General features: G+C 32.7%; 1 protein-coding gene across 1 annotated transcript in view; it reads right to left on the bottom strand.

Moving 5' to 3' along the window:
* Positions 1-5,264: 5,264 nt before the first annotated feature.
* The window catches only part of LOC140446625 (uncharacterized), a 56,144-nt gene continuing 33,491 nt past the window's right edge, over positions 5,265-27,917 (bottom strand). The window contains exons 9-15 of the mRNA XM_072539205.1: positions 21,735-21,850; positions 20,045-20,427; positions 17,836-18,005; positions 9,460-9,601; positions 7,627-7,923; positions 5,684-5,771; positions 5,265-5,468 (exon numbers count right to left, since the gene is read on the bottom strand). Of these exons, the coding sequence (XP_072395306.1) occupies positions 5,275-5,468; positions 5,684-5,771; positions 7,627-7,923; positions 9,460-9,601; positions 17,836-18,005; positions 20,045-20,427; positions 21,735-21,850 (1,390 nt within the window). The 3' untranslated portion in view covers positions 5,265-5,274. The remainder of the gene's footprint in view (positions 5,469-5,683; positions 5,772-7,626; positions 7,924-9,459; positions 9,602-17,835; positions 18,006-20,044; positions 20,428-21,734; positions 21,851-27,917) is intronic.

Genomic DNA, 27,917 nt, shown 5'->3' with positions numbered 1-27,917 from the left:
TTTAAAACCTTACAATTTTATTAAGAATGCTCATGGGGAAATAATCGATCACCAAAGAATTATTATTTGAATTAAAAATGAATTTCAAAAACTTTGTTTTCAAAAGTCTGGGAATATTCCAATTTGCAGTGAATGGTAAAGATACAGTATAGTAGTTGGGAAATTAAAGCTACAATTTTGTAGAAACATAATAGGAACTTCGAACCTTGGAAGTAGGAAATCTGAACCTTGGAACGTTCTTAATATCTAGATTGAAACTTTCAATACATATGCCACAGATTAAAATATGATGTTCTGAAATATGGCTAATTAAAGACGATACTTTATGACTGTCTATTAAGGTAATTATATGAATACGTTGTGAAGAAATAGTCTGCAAACTATGGGAAAATTACAATTTTTAGTGTTGAATACTTTTTAAAGGTAGAGTTACATATCAAGCGAAAACCGAAGAGGTACGCAATAATATAAAAGAAACAAAAAACAATTTCTGGGAACAAAAATGTGTCCAAGGTGAAAATTTAAATGTCGGTTCTCAGACTACAGAAGCATGGAGAACTATCACTAATCTAAAGAAAACACCCATAACTCCTTAAGCAACTTAATTTCTATTAAGTGGGAAAATCACTATAAAAATTTACTCCAAGAGTCAAGATTGGAATATATGAGAGACGAATACAGTATGGAAAGACAAACAAATAGTACCATTAACTGCGTTAATTAAAATAAAATACGGGCGATCTCCAGGACCTGGCAATATAGCTAGTTATAGTAGAGTTATAGTAGAGTTACTTAAAGTAGAAGGTCCATTCTCAATAGAACGAATAACTTTTCTAATGAATCAATGCTGCCAACAAATTAAAGCACCATCTGAATGGAAAAACGCTCACCATCTTTAAAAAGGGTAATCAAAAATATTCTAACTGCTACAGAGGATTGTCCTACCTACTTTCGGGAGATTGTTTGGAAAGATAATAAATGGGAAAAATAAAAGATGATGTAGGACATCTAATTAGCGAAGACCAAAGTGGATTGACGCCTGGTAGATCTTGCACTGATAACTTGTTTATACTCCAACAATTAATAGAAAAAATAATAGCGGTTGGTACCGAAGTAAATCTAACCTTCATCAACCTAGAAAAGGCATATGATACAGTTCCAAGACTTAAATTGTGGCAAGCTTTACAACAACTTGGCATTGGTCCATTCATTTTAGGAATAATCACAGAAGCATGCAGGGATAACACTACTTACCTAAAAATTGGAAATAGAGTATCAGAGCCAATAAAAGTAACTAAAGGACTAAGACAAGGATGCAATATGTCACCCTTACTGTCTAATTTATATATTGAGGCAGGCCTCCAAAATTGGAAAAACCACTACCAGGGAATGGGAATCCCCATAGGAACTGACGTACTGTTCTCCCTGAACTTTGCGGATGACCAAGAGATCCTAGCTCTAGATTCTTATGATCTAGAATTTATGATAAAGCATCTAGGTATACAGAGAATATGTAAATTGAGGGTTACAAGTCAGCATCAAGAGAACAGAATATTTAGTTATTAATTCAGATGCAAGGTTTGAAGTGTTGATAGACGAGGACGTGGAAATCAAACAAGTGGAAAAATTTAAATATTTAGGTGCACTCATTAATAAAAACGGCTTGGGAGAAACCGAAATTAAACACCGAATTAATCAGGGATGTAAAATTTACGGATGCCTGAACTCCTTATGGTGGGATCGCAACATTTCCAAAAGGAATAAAAAAATAATACGGCAAACGATGGTTGAATCCGTTCTTTGTTATGGCTCTGAAGTATGGACAATTAATGCACACCTGAAGAGAAGATTGTTGGCAGTTGAAATGGATTATTTAAGAAAAAGTGCTAGAACAACAAGGCTGTATCTGATCCTGTAAGATATATATATATATATATATATATATATATATATATATATATATATATATATATACAAAGAATGCAGTTTATTAGGGCTGCAGTCAGTAGGTTTGGCCGGGATGTTAAAGAAACACTCTTTTGACTTTTGGTCGAGCTTTCGGAATTCCTTTATTCCTTCTTCAAGACACTGTAATTAGAAGAAAGTGTAAATATTTACAACATATCTCAAATTGTCATTATAACTTACTAGTCGTTGAGATTATCTATGTAAAGCTACGACACTCAACATTAAAAACACACATATAAAATATAACATTTAAAATAATGGACAAAACACATTTTAAAATTTAGTTGAATAGTTAAAATTTCTCTTGTGACATCTTTTAATGGTGTGTTTTGACTGATCCATAGAGAACAGAAAAAAAAACAAAACAAACATAGTGTGGTTTAAAAGGTAATTAGGAGTTCTTGCTATTATATTAATGGAAATAATATTAAACCTGTCTTGATAGTATGCAATATGTTTAGTATACAGGTGTATTATGGTGTGTATATGTAAAAGTAAATCTTTATTTTATTTTTGATGTTTTGTCAGTAAGTAACAATAGATGTTGCTCAATTTATCTATGTCTGACTTTTTATTTATACAAGACGTATTAGATTTTATGAAACACATTTCCAAGAAAACACGTTTTGTATGGTTTTTTTCCTTTGCCAAAATACAGGAATCATCGAAATTAAATTCATGTTTTAAAGTTAATGCATGTTCTGTGAGCGCGCATGCGTTTATCTTTTTGGTTTTTATGTCGCTGCGATGTGATATTACTCTATTGTGAAAATTACGAGATGATTCTCCGATATACACGTTTTCACAATTGGCACACGGTATAGAATAAACAACATTCGACGACTCCTGTATTGTGAAAGGATCCTTTGTCTTTGTGTACAACTTCGATACCGTTTTCACATTCTTAGTTGCAATTTTTAAGCCACTAACATTTTTGAAAATGTTCAGTAGCTTAGGTGTGAGAACTGGAATATAGGGTAGGCAACCATACGTTATTTTGGATTGTGGTAGCTCTGATGTGTTCTGTGTCAATGTCTGTGTCAGTTGTCGGACCTCATTCATCTCATTATTATGAAAATTTTGGTTATCAGAAAATTGCATAGGAAAAGGAGAACCAAAAATGAGTTTATTCAATAGCCCTGTAGGATAGGAGTTCTCTTGTAGTATAGATCTCAACTTTTTTAGTCCCTTGTCCCTGAACTCGATGTGTGATAAGTTGATAACCCTAGTTTTAAGGGCCAAAACCAAATTTGTTTTCATCTTAGATGGATGTTGAGAATAAAAGTTTATGTAACGGTTACTAAAACAAGGTTTACGATACCACTCCGTCCTTAGCATGCCATCACTGCCACGATGTATGAGCATGTCTAAAAACGGAATCATATTGTCAGCTTCTCTCTCAACCGTAAACTTTAAGTGTTCACACTGGGCGTTAAAAGTGTTTAGAACATCAGTTACTTTGTTTTCAGGGACAGATAAGATCAAATCATCAACATATCGTTTGATAAAAGGTATGTGAAAAGGTATCTTTTCTTTACATGTTCTTAAAAGTTCATCCAATACAAAGTTACATAGTATGGGGGATATTTTGCTGCCCATTGGAGTGCCAAAAATTTGTTTAAAAAAATTACCATTAAACAAAAAGATGTTAGAGTCAAAAATGAATGTTAAAATTCTTATAAAATCATCTAAACTGATCTTGGTATGCAGAGAGATGCTGTTCCAGTTATTTTTGATGCTGTTGAGAATAGCATCTAGTGGTAGGTTTGTAAATAGTGACACAACATCTAAACTAATTAGTATATAATTATTCGGAACTTTAACATTATTAATGAAGTTACTAAATGTGAAAGAATCTCTAATATAGAATTCATTGGATTCGTTGTAGGAAATTGTGAGGATATCTGTAAGGTGTTTAGCAAGTTTACTATTAGGAGCATCAATGGAAGAGACAATAGGCCTCATTGAAAGAGTGGGTTTGTGAACTTTAGGAAGTGTATAAAACCTGGGTGCAACTGCATTGTAAATTTTCAAAGATTTTGCAACTTCTGTTGTTATGGATTTGGAAGAGGCTAAATCCGAAACCAGCTTATTCGCCTTTTGTTGGAGGGTGCACACTGGACTGTTTTTGAGTTTAATGTAACTTTTTTCACATCGCAGCGACATAAAAACCAAAAAGATAAACGCATGCGCGCTCACAGAACATGCATTAACTTTAAAACATGAATTTAATTTCGATGATTCCTGTATTTTGGCAAAGGAAAAAAAACCATACAAAACGTGTTTTCTTGGAAATGTGTTTCATAAAATCTAATACGTCTTGTATAAATAAAAAGTCAGACATAGATAAATTGAGCAACATCTATTGTTACTTACTGACAAAACATCAAAAATAAAATAAAGATTTACTTTTACATATACACACCATAATACACCTGTATACTAAACATGTTGCATACTATCAAGACAGGTTTAATATTATTTCCATTAATATAATAGCAAGAACTCCTAATTACCTTTTAAACCACACTATGTTTGTTTTGTTTTTTTTTCTGTTCTCTATGGATCAGTCAAAACACACCATTAAAAGATGTCACAAGAGAAATTTTAACTATTCAACTAAATTTTAAAATGTGTTTTGTCCATTATTTTAAATGTTATATTTTATATGTGTGTTTTTAATGTTGAGTGTCGTAGCTTTACATAGATAATCTCAACGACTAGTAAGTTATAATGACAATTTGAGATATGTTGTAAATATTTACACTTTCTTCTAATTACAGTGTCTTGAAGAAGGAATAAAGGAATTCCGAAAGCTCGACCAAAAGTCAAAAGAGTGTTTCTTTAACATCCCGGCCAAACCTACTGACTGCAGCCCTAATAAACTGCATTCTTTGTGTATATCGACAGTCAATAATATCCAGTATTTCTTATATATATATATATATATATATATATATATATATATATATATATATATATATATATATATATATACTTTTTAAAAGAACGAAAATATCAATAGCAAGGAAAAAAGTTTTATACAAAATATTTAGCAGTCTTTAAAGTGTTCTATTCTTAAAAAATGATTAAAATTATCTAATCTGAAAATAATGCAAATTCGTGATATTACGCAGATTTAAAATTCTTATGAATTCTTACCACTTTAGGCTATCCATTTCGAAATAATTTAGTCTCAAGGTAATACAAAGAGGTGAGTGAACAAGTCGAGGTTCAAATAATAGTTAGCCAATAACAATAAATACGTTTTTTTAAAACTGTTTTTATTTACATAATTTTTGATTTTTAGTTTTGGTACACTTTATCAGCTTCTTCTAAAATAGTTAAAAGGGAATCCAGTACTTCTAGGGAGTTAGGTATAATTTGTTCTGGTGGTAGAATAAATCCATATTCTCCTTGATCTCGAAGTTCATATGCATATGCGAATGGTACATGGTAAACTCCTTTAACCCAATCCATATTTGATCCTGTGGCTATGCCTTAAAAATATTTAAAATAACATAGACGATGTTATTAAAAGAAGTTAAGCTGTATTAAAACGTTTTAAAGTTTATAAATTGTTTAAAGAAGAATTTATAAAATTTTTGGTTGCCAATTAGATAAACGATACCCATGTTTAAGTGAATCTAAGAGTACGTGTATTCTAAAATTGGTCAACAATTTTGAAATATAATTATCTGGCGTGAATACTTACCAATAATTGTCTCAACAATATCTCCAACATAATAGTCAGTTCCGTATCTTTCAGCTAACGCTTTAGCACCCTTTAGCGCTACTGGATACTAAAATATATAAAATTATCTATTAGGTCTAATTTTATTTAAACAATGTCACAAATGAAACAAATTAAATAGGGCAGAGAAATTAGAAAATAATATTGGTTAAACAGTAAACACAAGTTTGAAAATCGTTTTATCTCCAATGGCTCTACAGCCCAAATCGAGCCTTGGCCTCCACCAAACTATGCCTTTAACCTTGCCGGTCGAGCGTAGATTTTCTCCAGGTTCTTACGTCTAGCAAATTTTGCGCGTCCGCTGCCACTTCATTCTCCCACCTTTTCCGTGGCTTTCCTTTTGGTCTTGCGCCCAGTATTTCACTATCTAGGGGTTCTTTTTGGAAATATTTGGGTCTCCTTTCTAACTACATGACCAGCCCATCGAAGTCTCTGAAGTTTAAAGAATTCTGAGATCGGTGTCTCTTTGAACAGTAGATAGAGGTTATGGTTGTACCTTAAAGCGACTTAATGTAAATGTAACTTCTCCTGAAGATATAATATCTTCCGAAATAATATGACCACTCCTCAAAGCTGAGCATAAGGAAACGAAAAAATGTGGACGAAAAACTAGAAAAATCACAGTATTAACAGATACGTCTGTGATAAAAGAAATGAATGAGATATTAGAGAACATAAGAAAATCCTGTAAATGTAAACTAAGTAAAAAAATCTTTACTTAACCCAACAAATAGTGTGATAAAAGCAAAATAAAAAAATGTGAGGAGGAAACCTAAAGATTTAGACCGTAGTACCAGCAGCATATCAATGGATGGCTTGAAAGATTCAGAAGATTCTCCCTGTAGTTTTTTTGATAGATCTTCTGGGAACTCAATCTTGGTTATAGCCAAAATAAACGAGAACACTTTTGTACTAGTGAAATTCGATTCGATACAAAAGCAGTAAAATACATATCTTGTATTGATTAAGAAAGCATAGTGCGTGTGGTTGTACAAAAAGAGTCCAAAATTTACTTTCCTTCAAAATTGACTTTTCTGTATAAAATATGGGTTAATTAACAATAAACATTATTGAACACATAAAATTGTATTGATTTTTAGTTATTATGACCACAAATGGTAATCGTGTCAATGTTTGTATTTAAATAATTCCAATGTCCGGTATGCCCCTAGATAGTGAGTTTTATTCTGTGCCAATAGCACAAGAACAGTTTAAGGTTACGGACTATCTATGAACATAAAACATTTTTTGATTCTGAAGAAAATATAACAATGGTGAATTAAATTGGTAGAAAATGTCCACTGTGACCCACTCTCCCCCTATATGATATGTAGAGTTTTCCATGTATAAAGTACTCCAATATTGTTGTATTGTATTATTGTATTATTTCTAAATGGTTTTTCTCTGATATATTTATGTAGAGTCTGGAATCAATATATTTTGGTATTGTTTTTTTGTGTCACCGTCCGATTTTATTTAATCTTGAACTTTTTTTTCCACATTATTTAAATTTTTATCATTTACCGGATTATGATTTAAATTAGTATCACGATCTGCGTGAGTTTTGGACCTGATCACTTAATTTGTAATGATTTTGGTCATCATAATATATCAACTCTATTTGTTTTCTAATTTGGCGTTATTAAGATTCTTGGGGGGATTGTATAAGCGCAAAGCTTATTGAAAGTGCGTACTAGGTGAGGGTAATTATTATTTTTTCGGTAGAAATAAATAAGACGAGACCCTCGATAATTTGTGTAGTCTAGTCTATAGGATCCCACTATTGTGTTGATCTTTATTTAATTTAAAGAATTACATACAAAAAGATTGCACTAAGAACAAAAACTCATCAATTACTTTCATAGTAGATATGAAATAATCAATATGATAATAAACATACTTACAGTTACATTGTAGTTATCCAAATGCTTACTAGTGTAACCATACGGCAAAAGAATTAATTGGGAATAAGAATGGAATGTTATAAAAAGTAATAGTTCATCCACTACTGTGCTCATGTATTCAGATAAGGTTCTTGTTTCAACTTCGGAGAATGCAGTAGGCCCGGCATAAGTTTCATCGCATGGATCGTCACTTGATCCACCTTGATTCCATTTGTAATCCCAGTTACGGTTGGGATCAGCACCTCTACATTCTTCTCCTTGTCCATAATCAGTACGTGTTTTTCTCCACATACGGTTCTACAAAAAAAAAGTATCAAAATATCAATCTAGCAGTAATAAGCAAATACAGAAACGTCCAAAAAGTTTCTTAGTATTTTATATTTGTAAAAAAATTAAATACCAGAGAATATTCACATCTTTTAAATCAAAGAACTATAACTTTATATAATTGAAGAGAGATCATATAAAATAAATAATTGTTATCTGATAGAACTATAAAAATTTAGAGAGTAATAAAGAACAGTTAGAAAATCTGGGAAAATATTAGTGAAAAAAAATTAATAAGTGTCGATGCATCACCAGTAAAACTACAGCATTGGTTGAGCATCAATCTTTCCTGTCTCTCTATTGTCAATCATTGAGAATTTAACTTGATAAGCCTCTTGGTGTATTTGTCTATACATTCCTCCACATTATCCGGTAGTCCTATTTCTCATAGGTAGCAATTATTTTTCTTCGGATCGTTCGTTTAAAGGTAAATGCATCTGTTAAAAAAAAATGCACGTTTTAGATTGTCTGGATTGGTAGCAGGAATCTGCAAAACAGTAATTAGACCAGTGGTCACATATGAATGTGAAACGTGGACCCTCTCAACCACTGATGAAAATCAACTGAGAATATTTGAGCACAAAATACCAAGGAAGATATTTGGACCAACCCAATGCAGCGATGGTTCGTGGAGAATTAAAATGAACCACGAACTGGATGACCTAATACAGAGCGCAGATATTGTCAGATTTGTAAAGTCACAAAGGCTAAACTGGCTTGGTCACCTAGAAAGAATGCCAGATAATCGAGCTGTATAAGTAGTCCAGAGATGGAAGCCCCAAGGAAATAGAACGAGAGGAAGGCCCCGTAAAAGATGGATAGACGACGAAGAGAGGAATCTTAAAACCATGAACATCAGGCAGTGGCGAAGGAAAGTATCTGACATGGCAGAATGGGAGAACATTGTTAAGCAGGGCAAGACTCACAAAGGGTTGTAGCACCATTAGAAGAAGAAAAGAAGAAGAAGGATGGGTAGCAGATGTTAAATAAATTTCTAGTTTTGTTTTTTGGATTAAGTTAGTATTCTGAATTATGTTGTTTAATTCAAAATAATAACAATTTGTCAGAAATTTTTTTCTATTTGTTTCATTCAATCCAGAGATATTACTGGTAAATAATCTTGTCCACTTTATCTGGTAGGAGTTTCTTTGTTGTATAATGTTTCTTTTTATGGATGCTTCGTTTAGGTCGCTTCTGTCTTTTCAGGAGGTTTTTTTAGTACTAGTGGTATAAATAGGCACTAGTGTGTAAGTGATTTGTAATATCTTCTTCTTCCTATGCCGTCCCCATTAACGGAGGTTGGCGACCACATTTTTAAAAGCTTCTCTGTCTTTTGCAACGTGGAATAATTCGTCTACAGTCATGTTTGTCCAGTCTCGAATATTTCTCGAATATTATTTGTAATATGGTTGGATGAATTATCGTACTGCGGAGTAGATAGAGAAAATAGAGATGGAATGGATCAAGCATTCCAAAGCTATAAATAACATATGTTAATTTTCTTACCGTAGTATGAGTAAATTCAAATCCGTCTGGATTAATGACTGGGAAGATATACCAATCATGGCCTTCGGCTATAGCTCGTATTCTGGGATCCTCACTGTGCAATACTTCGTTTAGAATATAGGTTGTGGTGGCACCAGAAATCCTAAAATAGGTTATTAGTATAAAATATTATGTAGTACTTAATAATATTTGTATGAAACACGTGTAATAAGCTACTTACGAATATACAGTGATGAGTGCCTTAAGAAGCGGCAAAATAACGCAAAAGATAGAAAATATAATACGTTGTGAAATAAAAAGAGATGAAAGTAGTAGAGGTGGGAAATAATCGGTAGAAACCTATAATTAACATTATAAATCGATAGTCTCACACCTTTAGACGTTAGCTTCGAGCTAAATCACCTCGGTCATAATTATTATATGTAACGTATGTGTGACGTATTTCCATTTTTTAATTTCACATAAAGTAAAAACTGATTGACCACAATAAAGCAAAAATGTGCATAAAATAATTTAATTAATAGTAATTATTTAATCTAAAGTTTTAAATTATTAACCAAGAATAATTTCGATTATGATGTGAGGAGTTTCATACACTCTTGTCACGGAATAATCACTATCCTTCGTGGATTAGTGGTAAGAATTCGACAAAGACGTCGCAGACGATTAGAGTTCAAAACCCACATGTGGTTTTCTTTTTTTTTTTTAATAATTGGAAATTATGCAGAGATCGTTTTGCTTTGAATGGTTAAACATTTATGTCAGTCGTTACTAGTATAAGAAGTGTTTAAAGTTAAACACAAATATCTTATTGAAAAAAAAAGTATCGCCGTACTTTCGAAAATAAAGTAAAAATTCTTCAAAATTAAAAGAACGTTTAAAGAATGTTTAAATAAGTAAAAATTCTACAAAAATAAAAAGAAATATTGTAAATAAACGTATTTACACTATGTTCAAATAAGCCTTCATTACCAGCAGAACAATATCTCAAACTGTCACTGAAGAAATATAAAAGTTTGATAAATCAGAGTTCAAGTCACGATGTTCTCATGCAGGCGCTCAGGGTTCAAATCCCACTTGAAGGTTTTACTTTTTTAAAAATTTGAAATTATGCAGACATTATATCGTTTTGCTTTAAATCACTAGACATTTATTTCAGTTTTTATTAGAAGTGTTTATAGTCAAACATGAAAATCTTATTGAAAAAACAATGTCGTACTTTCGAAAATAAAGTAATAATTCTTCAAACATAAAAGAACGTTCTAAATAAATGTACTTCCAAAAATATTTAAATAGGTAGAAATTCTATAAAAATAAAAAAAAATTATTCTAATGAAATGTATTTACAATAAATGTTCGAATAAGCCTCCATTAGCAGCAGAACAATAACCCAATCTTTTATAAAAGTTTCGTCTAACATATAGCTTGGACTTGATATATCCCCACATAAAAAAATCACAAGGTGCAAGATCAGGTGATCTTGCAGGCCAAAAAATATCTCCGTGGTCACTAATCAATCGATTAGGAAAAGTCGCACTGAGATATTCACTGACGATGCGAGAATTATGTGCGGGTCAACCATCGTGTTGAAACCATATGGAATCGAAAGGTATTGGTAAATTACGAAGGGCTGGGACAATTTGATTTTGCAGAAGTTCCAAGTATTTCCGCCCAGTCAACATACCGTCTATAAAAAATGGACCAATGACATGATTCCCTATTATGCCTCCCCAAACATTTACTTTTCGAGGACGCTGGGTACAAGCGACATAAATCTGACGAGGGTTTCCCCGAGACCAATACCGAGCATTCATTGAATTGTGACGGCCCTGCAATGAAAACGTACATTCATCGGTGAACAAAACGTTCTCTAAAAAATGTTCATCTTGATGTGACATTTCCATTGCAGTTTGACAAAATTCTAAACGTCTATATTGATCCCCAGGGAATTGTTCGTTGGATTTATGAAGTTTATAGGGACGGTATCCATGTCTTTTCAAAATTTTACCTACTCTAAATCTTGAAATTCCATATTGTTCTCCGAGACGAGATGTTGATTGGGTAGGATTTTGCTCAATACTTGCACAAATCAAAGTGTCCCTTAGTTCCAAATCTGGATTTACCTCCCTTCGTCTACGAACTCCTCTTGGAGTGAACACGGATCCATAAGTAAAAACATTACGTATAATAGACTGAATTGTTGATCGTGCTGGAGCCGGCCTATTTGGAAACATATTTACAAATTGTTGTCTAATCATGTTGTCTGATAATCCATTCACATTCCAGACAACAATTTGCACTTTTTCCTCGACCGTTAAAACCATTTTCACGAATTGTTTTTTCAATAAAAAGTTTCTGTTTACCGTGCAAAAACACTTCTCGGTATGTTATTAATTTTGATGGCTTGATGATTTGGTTAGCTGTAAAGCAGGCAGCTGTTCGCGCGCATCTATTACAATGTTGTTAATTGTTTTGAAAATCATTACCTGTACAGAGGCATTGATATTAACACTAAGAATTTAGTGATGGATTTGGCATTAAACAGTCTTACCCGGATTATTTTGCAATCACAACTGAAGACTGTAAAACTGAAATTTAATTATTTTGTATTTCTATTTTTTAACATTGGAATAAGAATAAATTGTAAATAATGAGTTTTTCGAAAACTTTTTACCTAATATGTATCATACTTTCTATTATTTTTTGATTGACTAAAACAAAAATTTTATCCTTTGTGAATTTTGTGAATTGAACCTCCAATCTTCTTGTCACTAGACCAAGTCTCTAACTATTACGCCAATTCCACACACAATTGTTTTAGAATAGAACATACCTACCTTTAGTTTAATCAAATATTTCAGTTAAGTTATTTTTATTATTAAATAAACTTAAAAATTAATAATTTAAAATCGCTCATAATTAATGTTTTTTACTATAATATATCTTAATTTATTCAATCACTTATTCTAACATCAGAAATTATTAAAATAAAATATTTTCGAGGTCATCCGTATAATTATGACTGAAGTGAAATAGCCACGTCAAGAACTAGCTTTATCTCATACTATCTCACAACTTAATCTGTCTTCTATCCTTTCCGCTATTTTGCCGGGTGGTAAGACACTCATCACTGTATATAAAAACATTTATTTTTCGTATTAACACTTATTTAAAATTAAAAAATGATCACATAATATTTATTCATTTCTATTACCAATGTCACGACGCCAAAATGTCAAACTTTAAAGATATATAAAAAAAGAAGGCCATTAAACAGTCACCTCTCCATTACTAACAAAATATTGGCAACTTTGCTGGTATGTGAAGGTGCGTAATCTCTTTATTGTCATTACCCCATTACCCCATTACCCCATTACTGAGGAACGTGATTTCCCTTGATGCGGTCAACTAGATGGTACCCTTGTTGTCTTATTACCTTTGTCTTTGTGGTGTTAGCTTCACTATATATACATCATAGTTGTGGTAATCCTATTATTCAGATGTTAAAGATCTTCGTAACTATTTGCAATAACACCGTGTCATTTACGTGCCTTAAATTATCAATATTGATGCCAATAATTTTGACACCACATTACACACTGTCCAATACTTTATTAAAAACGAATTTCAAATAGATGTTAAACATTAGTGGGGATACAATGAAGCCCCTTCTTTCTCCTCTTCTTATTTGAAGCTCTTCGGAATTATCCTGGCCAATCCTGATGTTTGCACACTAATGCCGTAAAGATTTTTAATGAAGTAGATCTTTATCGGAAATGTAAGGGATAGTAATGCGCAATACATAGCCTCTCCTATTCAAATGTCAACCTCACCTGCCCGTGAGATGATCTAGATCATAATCATCCGGTACATTCTGCTAGATAACAAACGAGACTCTGGCGTCCGAGTGATTGCCGGTATAAGCAATCTCCCACTTACTGACCAACAGCTTCGAGTGGAAGAGTCGGTACGTGGAAGGGCACCTTCTTGTCCTAGAAATCGTTTCTAAAGGCGGACGAACCAGGCATTGTCAACGGCGTGGAGATGCATAAGGCAACGGGAAACCAATGCATTAGAGGATCACAGAGCATCCCTAGGTAATCATCATGACTAACAATACAACCAAACACTCTACTGATCATGAAACTCGGAAAACAAGATCCGGCAGAGGAGGAGATTCACAAGACTGCAAGGCCTTCCCGGTCGTCAACATGTAAAAACCTTGTAAAGTAGCGACTTGGAATGTTAGAAGTCTACATCAAGCTGGAAAAGTACATAATGCCATTAAAGAAATGGAAAGGCTGAATATAGATATTTTAGGAATCAGCGATGTCCAATGGCCCGACTCAGGAAAGATAAAAATCAACAATAAAACAATATATTATTTAGGAAGTCAAGACGGTTCGCACAGATATGGTGTCGGGATAATATTAAAAAAAAACATTGATGAAGCTGTAATAAATGACACTCCATACTAACAGAATTATACTCTTACAATTAAACCAGAACAAAACCAAAATAAACATCCTACAAGTTTATGCTCCAACTGCGGACAAACCAGAAAACATTTTAAGATTTATTAAAACGCAAGATGTAACAATTATAATGGGAGACTTTAACGCAAAAGTTGGGGAAGAAAAAGTAGAAGAATGTACAGGAGGATATGGTCTGGGCGACAGGAACGAAATAGGTGACAGGCTTATTAAATTTTGCCAAATTAATAACTTTGTTATAGCTAATACATTATTCAAAATGCCAAAGAGAAGACTATATACCTGGAAGTCGCCAGCAGATCAATAATAGAGAATTGTAAGAAACCAAATAGACTATGTATTAGTTAGACAAAGATACAGGTACGTAATTATATCCGCAAAAACCTATCCAAGTGCCGACATAGGATCAGATCACAACCCAGTAGTGATCCAAATTAGGCTCAAAATGAAAATAATTAAACGAAGAACAACAAATGCAAAAATCGATACAAGTAAATTAAGGAACCCACACATAAGGAAACGCCTCGCAGATGAAATCAACAACGGATTAATGAATGTTAAAGAACAAATTCTACAAAATACTGAGACGAATAAAAAATGGTTATTAATAAAGACAGAAAGAGATAAAAGTCAAAAAGAAATTCTAATACCAACCAGATATAAAAAGAAGCAATCTATGACGGAAGAAATTTTTAGATTTAATGAAAGAAAGACGTCAATATAAAAACAAAGGTAATCAGATTTACAAAAAAGTGGATCACCAAATAAAATACCGAATTAAGAAAGCGAAAGAACAATGGTTAAAAGAACAATGCTCAGAAATAGAAGAATACCAGAAACGACATGATAGTTTCACCACACATAAAAAATTAAAGAAAGTACTCACAAAAATAGAACAAGAAAACCGGCAATACTGAAAGATGCAAATAGAAAAAATTGTGTTGAATACTAACGACAAATGGATGACAGAAATGGAAGACAAAGAGATGGACAGAATACATCAATGAACTGTTTAAAGACAATAAAACAGAACAGACGGAGATAGAAGTAGAAGAGGACATGGGTTTAAAGACATTAAAAGAGGAAATTAAAATGGCATTAAAAAACACCAAAAATGGTAAAGCAGTAGGTCCAGAGTAAATCCCTATAGAAAATTTAAAATGCATAAATGAAGAAACCTTACACATTATAGTAGACTTATTTAACTCAGTATACCAAACAGGACACATACTGATAATACAGAGAAAGATAAAAGGAGGAAGGAGAGTGTCATGGTTGAAGAATTTAAGGGACTGGTTTAAATGCAGTTCTATAGAACTCTTCAGAGCAGCAGTAGATAGAGTAAAGATAGTAATGATGATATCGAACCTCCGATCGGGAGACGGCACTTAAAGAAGAAGATGTTTATCATCAATTCCTACCTACTGGCAAATGGCTATCATTTCAGTATATTTTACTTGATTAAAGTTCTTCTCAAAATCAATAAAACACATATAAACTGGATGACCGACATCTCTGTATCTCTGTGCCATAACCTATTACTCAACAGTGATCCTCTGGTTCCAAGGCTATTTAGGAAACCAAACTGCGTGTCACTAAGTTGTTCTTTTATTTTTAATACATTTTTGAGTGCAAAATTCAAAGAAATGTTTTGAAAACATGGCTTATCAAGCTGACGGTTTGGTAGTCACATCTCACAACACAACATCTTTTCGCATTTGCCTTTTTAGGTATCGTCTCAAAACTTGACAACATCCAATCCGATGATATATAATCAGTATTAAAAATTTTATTAAAAATATGTAGGAGAGATTTTTTACCTAAACTTACAAAGAGCTTTATTATTTCACTTGGTATTTTATTCGGCCTCTTCGCTTTTCTAGTCTATAGCCTTTTCGCTTTTCTAGTCCTGTCACTACTCCTTTAATTTTAAGATCGGACCTTTCGTCATTAAATAGTTCCTCAATGTAATCTTTCCATCTGTCTATTTTATTCAAATCAGCGATAATCAGTTGATTATTGTTTATTTTATTGTTTATTGTTTATTACTTGTTTATTTTTTTTTATACTGATCTGTTACATCTTATATTTTTTATACATATTAAATGCATCATATTTCCTCTGTAAATCTTTAATTTCCAAACTTATATTTTCGAAGTTTGTTTTTTTTTGAAGCTCGTATTTTAGTCCGTATCTACTTCTTATTTCGTTTTTATATTTAGACGGTTTGATTTTTATATTCGCGTATTTTGTCCATTAGATCCAAAATGTCATTTTTCATCCAATGTTGCTTTTTTCGATTGTTATTTTTTAATTAAATTAATGTGAAAAATTTTCTGTCGGTTAATGCGGTTAATAGTTTTTTTCCTTAACTCGTCCTTTATCTCTTCGTCCTCAAAATTTATTTCTTCGTTTGTCGTCACTTCTGATATTGGTGGTTCATTATCGTCAGCTTTAGTAAATAGGAATCGAAAGTAGTCTGCCTATGTTACCTTGTGAATTTTTTCTTTTTTATTAGTTCTTTTATCTCTTTTTTCTTTGGCCTTCGACCATTATACATATTTCTTTTTGTATTCTGTAGAAGTCATGTTTCATCTATTTTGAGAAACTCTCCCAGTGTTCACTTTTTATTTGTCTAACTAAAGTATTCGTTGAATGTCTAATTCGTTTATAGTTGTTGTATGCTTGTTGTGTTCTGTATTGTCAAAAGGATTTGTTTGTTTCCTCACATTGTGTCTTCACTTCCTCTCTAAACGATGCGGTTTTATTTTATGATATGTTAGTGTTTGTTACTTTCCTTTCTTCAAGTAATTCTGTTACTGCATTTATTATGTTATTTTTGAGTTTTTTCCAAATACTCAATGTTAATGTTCTATAATATTTCATTCCCAGCAAACTTCTCTGATATTCTTTATTTGCAGGTCTAAGTATTCCGTGGATTCTCTATTTAGTACTGTGACTCCGATTTTTGTATGTGTTGGCGCCGCTCTCCTGGGTGTAAAGTATTTTATGATGATTTTTTACAAGTTTTATTATTAGTAGTCACAGAACCCAGGTGGTTGAAGTTACTTACCATCTTATACTCATGTACGCGATCTACTAGATGTTTAATACAACATCTATTGATTATTATTATCTTTATCTTCTTCGTAAAAGATTTTTATATCACTTCTGTTACTTTCATTAGTGAAGTATCTTAATTGCGTATCTTACTCCACCAATACAGTCCTTTAAAGTTTTTCTCGCGTCAAATTACCTATATACATTTAAAAGTTTAGATCACGGACACACATTTCTTTATTATGCATAAATAAAAAGCCATCGCATCGCCAAAAGCACTCCTCTAGAGTCTTACCATTGGTTGAAATTGGTTCATTGCCTTAATAATTTGAAAATGTATGACTGTCTTTTGCTGAACAATTTTCGATGGCAAAATTTTTGCTTGACAGTTTTACCTAAAACGTTAACACCTTCAGATTGTAGAAGGTTCGGCCGCAATTACTTTACAACTTTTTTTACTAGTTGAGCTAAAAGGCTTGTCATGTTCAGTGCTTATTTTGCCACAACTTCTTTTTAGCTTATATATTAAAGTTTTTAATTTCACAAATAATCCATCTATAGTTTTAAACATCCTCCTGAGTTATCTCCAACTATTACTCTGGACATCTGATAATCTCACAAGATATTTTAATAATTTATTGAAAATTAAAAGTTATGAACTGCCTAAAATTTGATGTATTAACAGCAAAATCAATATTAAAAACAATGTCAGCTGTTTTTTGTAATGGCAACACAACATCTTCAGTATATAAATTTGGATACACACCTGTTGCCTTAAACTAGTTCCCACACAGAGTTCAAACATTTAGTTGTTAATACTTACCATTCTCTTGCGTGAATTTGCGAATCTAGCCATACACTTCGTTTGCCTTCTTTTGGTCCAAAACTTACTTTCACGCCTAATATGTCTCGGTCTTCATAGGACTTTCCACCTTTGACTAGAGTGACTTTATCGGGATGGTCGTTTGCTAGTTTTTTCAACCAATTGTTTATCTGATAAAAAATATATCTTACTAATACGAAAATATTGCAATGATACGGTTAAGTTGGTATTGTTACAGTACCGTTCGAAAATTACGTTCCCAGTTTCGAAATGTCGGTTCATATTCAACATTAAGTGCACAAATATATATATATATATATATATATATATATATATATACATATATTGAATACATACCATAGTCAAAAGAAAGAGAAGCCAAAGAGAAACAAAACCAGAACAATATCAAGAAATAGAGGAGCAATGTCCATCGAAAGGTAAAGGAAATAGCTGCAAAGAAAACGCAACAGCGGAAAAATAAAGATGATGAAGAGAATCTTGCCATGATCTATAAGATAAAAGAAAGTATGAAAAGAATACTTGGAAAAAAATTGTTTATGACCTTAAAACAATACAAGAACTTATCATTGAAGAAAATTCAGGTCTCGTTCTCCTACCAGAAAAAATTAAGGATAGGAAAGGTACCGAGACTTGAATAAAATTCCTGCAGAACTGCTGAAGCTCTTGGATGCAAAACAAATAAAAATAATAACTCAAATATTTAATGAACTATAATAGGCAGGAAAAATACCAGTATAAAGGCTCAAATAAGTTCGTACCATTGCCGAAAAACCCAGGAGTAAAAGTTTGTGAAGACTATAGAACTATAAGCCTAATGAGCCATCTGCTAAAGCTGTTTTTTAAAGTCATCCACAAAAGAATTTATCGAAAATGCTAGGAACAAATTGCGCCCAATTAGTTTAGATTTGTGAACGCCGTTGGTACGAGGAAAGCTTTATTTAGCGTGCAGATATTGTTTCAGAAATGTAAAGATGTCATGTGTGATGTGTTTACATGCCTAGTTGACTGCAAGATGACTTTCGATAAAGTCAGGCATGAACAAATGCTGGAAGTGCTAAAGAGGACAGGGATTGATGGAAGAGACCTACAAATAATAGCTAACCTGTATTGGAATCAATCAGAGGCGCTACGAATAGATCAAGAATATACATATCAGGTCAAAGTCTTAAGGAAAGTGAGACATAATATAATTTCACCATTTATAATTTCACATAATTAATTTCACCACTCATATTCAATCTGTACTCGAAGCACATTTTTCAAGGGGCTCTAACAGATACTGATAAAGGCATTTCAATAAATGGCGACAAGCTCAATAACCTGCGGTATGCAGATGATACAATAGTGTTTTCCAATAGCATAGAAGTGTTGCAAAATTAATGAACAAAATAATGGAAACAAGAAGAACATATCAACTGGATATTAACACCAAGCTAATGATCATCAGCAAGAAAAACATAACTGAAACAAATCTGTAAGTGAACCAAATAAGAATTGAACGTGTCTCACAGCATAACTACTTGGGAACTATAATCTATGAGTCGTGGGACAATACCCAAGAGATTCAATGTCGCATCTGAAAGGCAAAAAGTGCATTCTTGAATATGAGCTCTGTATTCAAAAGCCTTGACCTCACCCAAGACACAAAAATAAGGCTACTTAAATGTTACGTGTACTCAGTACTTCTGTACGAGGTAGCAAGGTAGACATTGAAGGCAAAAACTCAAACTTTTAGGCTTTTGAGCTATGGTTATACAGATAGATCCTGAAGCTACCATAGATAGAAAAAATCACCAATGAAGTAATACCACGGAGGATGAACACAACCGCGGATTTAGTCAACATTGTGAAGGGCCGTAAGCTGCAGTACTTGGGACATATAATAAAAAATCAAGGCAGATATGAGCTACTTCAATGCATTTTGTAAGGTAAAATTAAAGGAAAAAGGACACCAGGATGAAGAAGAATTTTCTGGCCTGCTAACTTGAGAGCATGGTATAGAAAAACCTCAACACAGCTATTCCATATAGCAACTGAAAAAGTCATCATAGCCAGAATGTTCGAAATGGACAGGCACCCTAAGAAGAAGAATATATATATATATATATATATATATATATATATATATATATATATATATATATATATATATATATATATACTTAGATAATAAAGTGATTCTACTTACTGCTTGCAAATCATAGTATTTATCCCAAGTAAGGTCCCCATCTTTTACAGCTGTGAGCTTGTTTACTCTAAATTCCTCATCTATTCTTTCTTGAATATTATCAGTAATAACTTCAAAATTTATATTATTTTTACCGATAATATATTCAAAGCTGTACTTATCGTTTGGGGAAACTAGCACATTAACAAATTTTCGCCAACTGGATGGCTCATTCCAGAAGTCCAATTTATATTCTTTAGATTTTTGTAAGTTTTGAAGAAATTCTAAATCATTAGTAGACTTTGGATATAGTTTATATAATGTGTAGTTATCATATTTAACTGTGGCTGATGAAAACACCAGCAGATTAGCCAGTATATACAATAAAGCAAATTTCATGTTACCTAAAAGTTAATAAAGTATTATAGACAAAACAGAATTAAAATAATAAAAAGTTTATATTTAAAAAACCCATTTGCTCTATTCGTCAGAGACGAAAATACCACTGTACCTCTAAACATTATACGAACCAACAAAATTTTGCAAAGAATATTAATTTTGGCACCATAAAAAATGTACAAGAAAGGTGTCCACTCTGACCCCCGGGTTTCACCCTAAAACTCCCCTTGTAGGTGGGAAACAACGGAAAATTTTGAAAAGCATAAAAAAATGCTTCAAACAAGAAATGTATCTAAAATAATTTTGAACAAAAATGTTTATAAACAACGTTTAAAACAACCAATAATTTTGAATAGCAGTTATGTGCATGAAATCATTTTTTTAAATAAAATGTGTATCATCTCGACGGTAAAAGTTCCATATCTTTTGATCAGAGTATTCTATTGACAAAAATTAAAATGCGTTTTGTTAATGAAACGTGTCTGGGACAATAAAAATTGAGGGAGAACTTATAATCAGTCCAAAAAAATATGTAAATAACGTTGATATACATGATAAAGATCTGTAACATCTAAAGAAAACAGATAATCTTTTTATTGAATACGAGGATTTATTGAACTTAAATAAACTATCTCAAAAGATCTGGAGAAAAATATAGTTCCAAAAATTTGCCATTCAAATCATTTGTATAAATTGTATCCTTTTTTTTGGTGCAACAAATAATTCGGTAAAATTAAACTAACTAAAATGAGAAGTATATAAAATGTATAAACATTTTTCTTACCAGTATTGATAACCTACTTGGATTCTTAAAAAATTGATCCGTTTATATAGCTGAATTTGAAATTTATGGTTCATCTTTAGAGGAGATTATTGAATAAAAGATAACAACATTCTTAAGTGGTGCCCCTCAAGTAGTTTACAAATTATTATATCGGTATATCAAATAACAATAGTATTAATATATATCTATGACTATACATTTTTTCTTATCTCTATCTATTTTAATACTACTTAAATATTTTTTTGTTTAAATAAACCTTACATACATTTCTAAAAACATATGTACTTACTTACTTCCGATAGCCGAATAACCCTTCGAGGGTTTTGACCTACTTAACATAGCTCGCCATTTCTTTCTGTCGTGTGTTGCAGTTTTGAGAGGTGTATTAACAATTATCTTTTTTTCAGGTCTCTCTTCACATTGTCACTAAATATCTGCCGGAACAACCTGGGGGCGCCTTTTTGTAAGTTGTCGAATATCATTACTTCTTAGTACATTACCTATTCAGGCTAATTTATGAGATCTTACAATACTTTTTTGCAAAGGCTGTCCAGTGAGTGTTAATATTTTCTTCTTCTAAAGGTGTCTCTCTTCTTGTGATGTTGGCAACCACATTGGCCCATCTTAATTTATTCATAGCAGCTCTAAACATATCAGTTGACGTTAGACTAGTCCAATTCCCAATAGCAAGAAAGCAATTTAATTTAATCCAGCCTGTGAGACTTTTCCACCCCTTTAAAAGTGACACTCGGGTGTTACAATTCATTGGGGCGATTCTTGTACTCAGGAGTCACTCCACCGCGCCCCAATGCTCCATACTATCCCTTTCCTTCCTACAGCACTCTGATGCTAGATCAGAGCATCATAATAACAAGAAAGCTGAAATATTTAGGCCACATTACCAGAGGTGCGAAATATAAGATATTAAGGCTCATAATGCAAGGTAAAATCAAGGGTAAAAGATCCATAGGAAGACGAAGAATTTCCTGGCTGAGAAACCTAAGAGAGTGGTCTAATTACAGCTCAGTAGATCTCTTTAGGGCAGCCGCCAATAAGGTACGGATAGCTATGATGATAGCCAACCTCCGATAGGAGAAGGAACTACAGGAAGAAGAAGCGCGATAGGGGCACTACTATCAGCAAAGTGCTTGTCGTATGAAAGTCCTGGGTACAAGTACTCCAACACGATATCCTATCCCGATCAAAGCAGGTTAGCGTAAGGAGATCTTTTCCTGCTATCTCTGGAAGGATGTAGCAAACTTTGTTCTGGCTTTTTCTTCCATCGTGTCTGTCACCGTTACTTGTTTCAGTACTCTGAATAGAAAGCATTCAGAAACGTATCGGGATATATTTACCGCTACTCTGAGGCTGTTTTTATGTGCTGCTTGTATCCTCTTTTTGTTTGATTTACTTATGTGTCCCCATGCGAGAGATGCATATGTTATTATTGGATTAGGATGGTTTGATCCATATGTTGCGTAAAGGTTAGTCCTTGATCCATTGTGACTCCTAGGCATTGTGTTTCTTTTTTCCATTCGACGGGATTATTTTGTTTGCTTCTCTTTTCCATTCGACGGGATTGTTTTGTTCTGTAAGCTGTTCGTCTGGGGTTTTTCTTCTCTTTTTAAACATGACTGATTGAGTTTTTTTGATTTGATGGCTATTTTCCATTGAATACTCCATTCTTCTATGTTATTCAATGCTGTCTGTAAGTTGTTTACAGCTTCACCATTGTTTATGTTTAGCCGCAATTACTGTGCCATCTGCATTATTTCCAATAATAACCAGCTAGGTTAATATCGGGTCAATTTTCTGTTCTTTACAGTGTTAATAATTTCTTTGTTATACTTGGCCTCTGGAGAATGGTTATGCTAGTTGTGTGGTGTATATATGAGACTCTTACCATACGTCGGTAGCACCACATTTCAAATCTAGGAATCATCTAAGAATTATTATCCGTATATTTATACTTAAATGTAAGTTGCAGAGAATCTTTATAAAACCATTAAAAGAGCTTCTAGCTTTTTCAATACTTTTTATTTCGTATTTAAGATCCCAGGATCCCTAATATTACACTCCATGTAGCATATTATCTCCACTATTTCTAACGGTATATCGTATTTTGTCTCCATAAAATTTAGGGTCAGACCGTATTTGAAACATATTTCTTCAACAATATCCATCAATCTTCTAGCAATATGGTACCGTCTGCATATCTAGTATTGTTTAAAAGTTAGCCATTTACCGTCATGCCATCTTCTAATTCGTCCAAAGCTTCTGTAAAGATGTTTTCAGAGTATATGTTAAGATCTCGGACAGTTTATTGTATAATCGCACTGTTGCTTTTGTTGTCATATTTCCAGGTTATTGTAAAATACTTTAGTTGCGCTACTTGTCTTGATACGGACCTAAAATGAGGTTTCAGAGGTTATAAGACGTTGTTGATCTTACAATCAAGTTGTCGTGTACTTTTCACATTCATATAGCACCACGGCTTATTAAACTTTAGCTATTTGAACAAGAATATGTATATATATATATATATATATATATATATATATATATATATATATATATATATACAAATATATTAAATTTTAATTCCATATAGAGTAGCTAATAGAGTAGCTACGAGTAATCATACGAATACACCGCAGAGAGTCGTTTGTAAATAACTTTATGGTCATTTTTATTTATTCGTGTTCAATAAAATCATAGTTATAATAGTAATAAATTTATGTTTTTCTATTTGTATTTGAAATTACCCTTCTATACCAGCTGCTCTTAACAACAATGCTGGATGGATCGAAATATTAAAGAAGTTTTAAATATTATTAAGGAGCTTCATAACTGGAAATCTTCTGGACCAGACGGAGTTCAAAACTTCTGGCTTAAGAAGTTCTGGAGTATTCATGAATGCTTTTCGGCATTAATTATATTCATACTATAACCTATATAAAGGATCAAAATAACACACAAGATCCAATTAAGTATCGCCCAATTACTTGCCATTCAACTTTGTATAAATTAGTCACACCCTGTGTATAACAATGTGCTATCATAGAGGTCTAACAGAAAAGATGCGCTAATGGTATTATGAGCTACAACGAACAAATTGTCATCGACTTTGTCATTTCTAACCAAGCATATACCAAAAAAAATCAACATCTTTAGTGCTTTTATCTATATATAGATGTATGAAAAATAAATAAAGTCGATGGTAACATAGTGATCTTTTTAAAACATAATATGTCTAATTGGAAGACAAAAATTCATCTCCAATTTGTGAAAACCTCCTGGTGAAAACAATATCGAAATGAATTCCCTATTCCAGCTAACTCGACTCAACTACACGGGCTTTTGTTTAAAAAATAATACTACTTTAGTGGCGAAGCCTTATTATCTATTGTATATATAAGATTGAGAACACTAAAGTATTATGTGTGGTTTCTATTTCTATATGGCTGTGAGACTTGGACATTAAAACAGTATGACGTCAACAAATTAAATTCATTTGAAATGTGGATGTACCGCCGAAGGCTAAAAATAAGCTGGACCAGCAGAACTACAAATGAAGAAGTACTGACAGCAATGAACAGACTTCCTCATCTGGTCAATACTATTCAAAATTAGAAAGACGTCATATCTAGGACACATAATGCATCATAGGGAATTCGAGTCGCTTTAGGTAATATTAGAAGGCAAGATTAAAGGTAAAAAGGGCATAGGACGAAAGAAAAAATCTTGGCTACGAAACATCAGAGATTGGACCCACACAAAAGAAAATGAATTAATTCATCAAGTCCAGAATAGAGAGAAATTTGCCATATTGATCGCCAACCTCAACAGAAAAGGCACTTAGGAGGATATATATGATTTGAACTATTGGCTTCCACTAAAGGCCACCTAGATCAGATGCTAAAAACTGCAGAGACTTTCTTTAATAATATTAGTATGCACTTCGGTTGATAAGTACCGTGTCTTAAATATAGTCAGAGGAAAGGTTCAGCCTGGCGGATTCCATATGCAAAATGGCCAGAACATCGAGGCCATTAGTGAAAATAATATGCATAAATACCTTGCAATAAGGCAAGCGCGGAAAATTGACCAGAGGCAAATGAAAACTGAAATAACTACGGAGTTAGTGTGCAGGGTGAAACACCTGCTTTGTTCACACTTTTACAGTAAACATTTGTTTAAGGCAGTAAACACCTACATATGTTGGTAGTGTTAATTGGACAAAAATGATTATAGAAAATCTTCAGCAAAAAGTACAAACACACCTCACAAGAGCACAAATAAACCCTCCTCGAAGTGCAGTAGAAACAACAACATTACCGCCGTAATTGGATATAAGTGAAAAATTACAAAATCAGAAAAATCCCCATATAAATTTTAAGCCCAAGAAATCATCCAACATCTTAACGGGGGCTGCCAGGTATTTGCTGCAGCTGAAAATAAGGAATAGCTTAATTCAGTCGGGAAAATACTTTATCCAGAGATAGTTATGAAACAGGAACTTCTAAAAAAAAACATCTCCCATATTACCAATACGTATAAGATGGTATGTTTGAGAATAACTTTAAGCTATACTGGGACTATAATGTGCTTACAGAACAAACAGTATCATACAATAGAACAGATCTCGTACCAGTTAATAAACTAACGAGACAAAAAACACTAATCGATCAGGCGATACCTCTGCGTGTTAAATATAACGAAAAGACTGCCAAGTACAGAGATCTGTTAATTCAAATACGAAGACAATGGAAAATGGAAAGTACATAGACACTACCTATTGTTCTCACTATTGCTGCAGTAATTTCGAGGGACCTCTTAAAGAACATAAAATAGCTGGATCTAAATGAACATCTCTAACACCACACAGAAAGCTGTACTAACCTCAAAGTCTAGATGTGTACGAAAATTCTTTGGAGACACTCCAGCATACCAATTTACTTACTCGATAACATAGAAAGAGCCCACCAGGGCTTAATCCTTTTGATATCGCCGGTATTTGGGATGTAGAATTTTCCCCTTAAAGGGAATGTAAGCCAGATGACTAAATCTGGATAAATTTGTAATTTACAATAATTGAAATCGTTTTGAGAGCTATATAAAATAGAATCTAGCAGTATAAAATAAAAATAAACCTGCAAATCTTAAAATTTCTAGACACATTATTTATAGAAATCGTGGTCTGATTCACGAGAGGTTTTAGTCCCAAAATTTTGTTGTTAGGTGATATCAACAATGTGCAAACAGTCTTTATCTTCGGTTGGTGATCATCACTATTTATATTCTGTTTACAGCGTCTCTAACATGTTGATTTAAAGAACACATATACGATCCCCCGAGATTACGAAGGCAAGATATTTGTCTACTCAATCGCTGCGTTTTTCTATACTGTTTCCCTAAATTATTATTTGCAGAAACTGGTATTTTGTATTCAATTTCTCCTTATTTTTTGTAATATTTTTCAATACTAAGATATCATGGTACTTGTTTTTAAGCATTATTTAGCTATTACTTAAGCCAGTGTGGTCCAACCTTTTAGACGTTGCGGACCGTATTAAATTTGTAATTATTATGTAGGTCCAGAGAACTCGACTCGTTCAAAAAAAGTTTATTTTAAAAAATAATAAACAAACGAAATATTATTTACAAGTATTTTATTGGGGTCTACAATTTACAAGTTGTGTTTAAAATTTAACATAAAATAAAAAATCAATGGGATATTTGAGGTAAGGATTTATCCTCTAATAACTTTTGCACATCTATATCTATGCTAGTCGTAGTGAGTCTAATACACGCTTCCAGAGAATCGTTTTTCATGTGATTACGTGTTTTAGATTTAATATGCTTTAAAGCAGAAAATGTACTTTCACATATATACGTACTACCAAACATTGAATATAGTTTCAACGCAAAGTTACGAAGTTTAGGAAAACGATCCTTGGTGACTAACTTCCAAACGGTACTAATGTATTCATTTTTCTTTGCTTGAAAAAACGAATCGGACTGTAGTTCGCATAGCTCTAATTGGTATTCTGCTGATTGGTTCTGGATGTTGACTCCCATTGGATTGTTAAAAAGCTCAAGGTCGGGTTTTAGTGCATTAAATTCCGAAAATCTTTCATCGAATTCTCTTTTTATTTCTGTAAGAACTTTTGCAAACCTCGAGAAATCGACCATGGTTACTTCTTGATTTATTTCGAAACAGACAGGAAAATGTGTGAGGTCGTTTATTTTCATGCAGTTCCCAAAAAGATCAAGTTTTTTTGCGAAATGTCTTAATTTGACCAACCAACTGTGATACTGTCTTATTTTCCCCCTCGAGTTGTAGGTTTAATGTGTTCGAGTGAGAGGTAATGTCTGTTAGAAATTCCAGTTCATGAAGTAATGTTTTGTTCTTAAGCTTTGTTATAAATACGTCCGTGTTAATAAAAATTTTCCTTTCAAAAAAGAGTAAGATCTCTTTTCTGAAAGAAAAAATTTTTTTAAGGCATTTACCTGCACTCAACCAGCGTATCTCTAAATGTAGGGGGACGTCCATATATTAATTATTGATTTTCTGTCAATCTATTTGGTAACAAGATTTCCATACTCTTCTATTTCAGCGTCGGCTACAGCTACTTTTGCTTTTCTTTTATTAATTTTTTTTTATTTTCATCTAGCAATTTAACTATGTTTAGAAGCTCTCTTTTAGTA

The sequence above is a fragment of the Diabrotica undecimpunctata genome, chromosome 7, assembly GCF_040954645.1.
Source record: "Diabrotica undecimpunctata isolate CICGRU chromosome 7, icDiaUnde3, whole genome shotgun sequence".
Classification (NCBI taxonomy): domain Eukaryota; kingdom Metazoa; phylum Arthropoda; class Insecta; order Coleoptera; family Chrysomelidae; genus Diabrotica; species Diabrotica undecimpunctata.
Note: the sequence above shows the minus strand (reverse complement) of the source record. Positions and strands in the feature narration are given on the sequence as shown.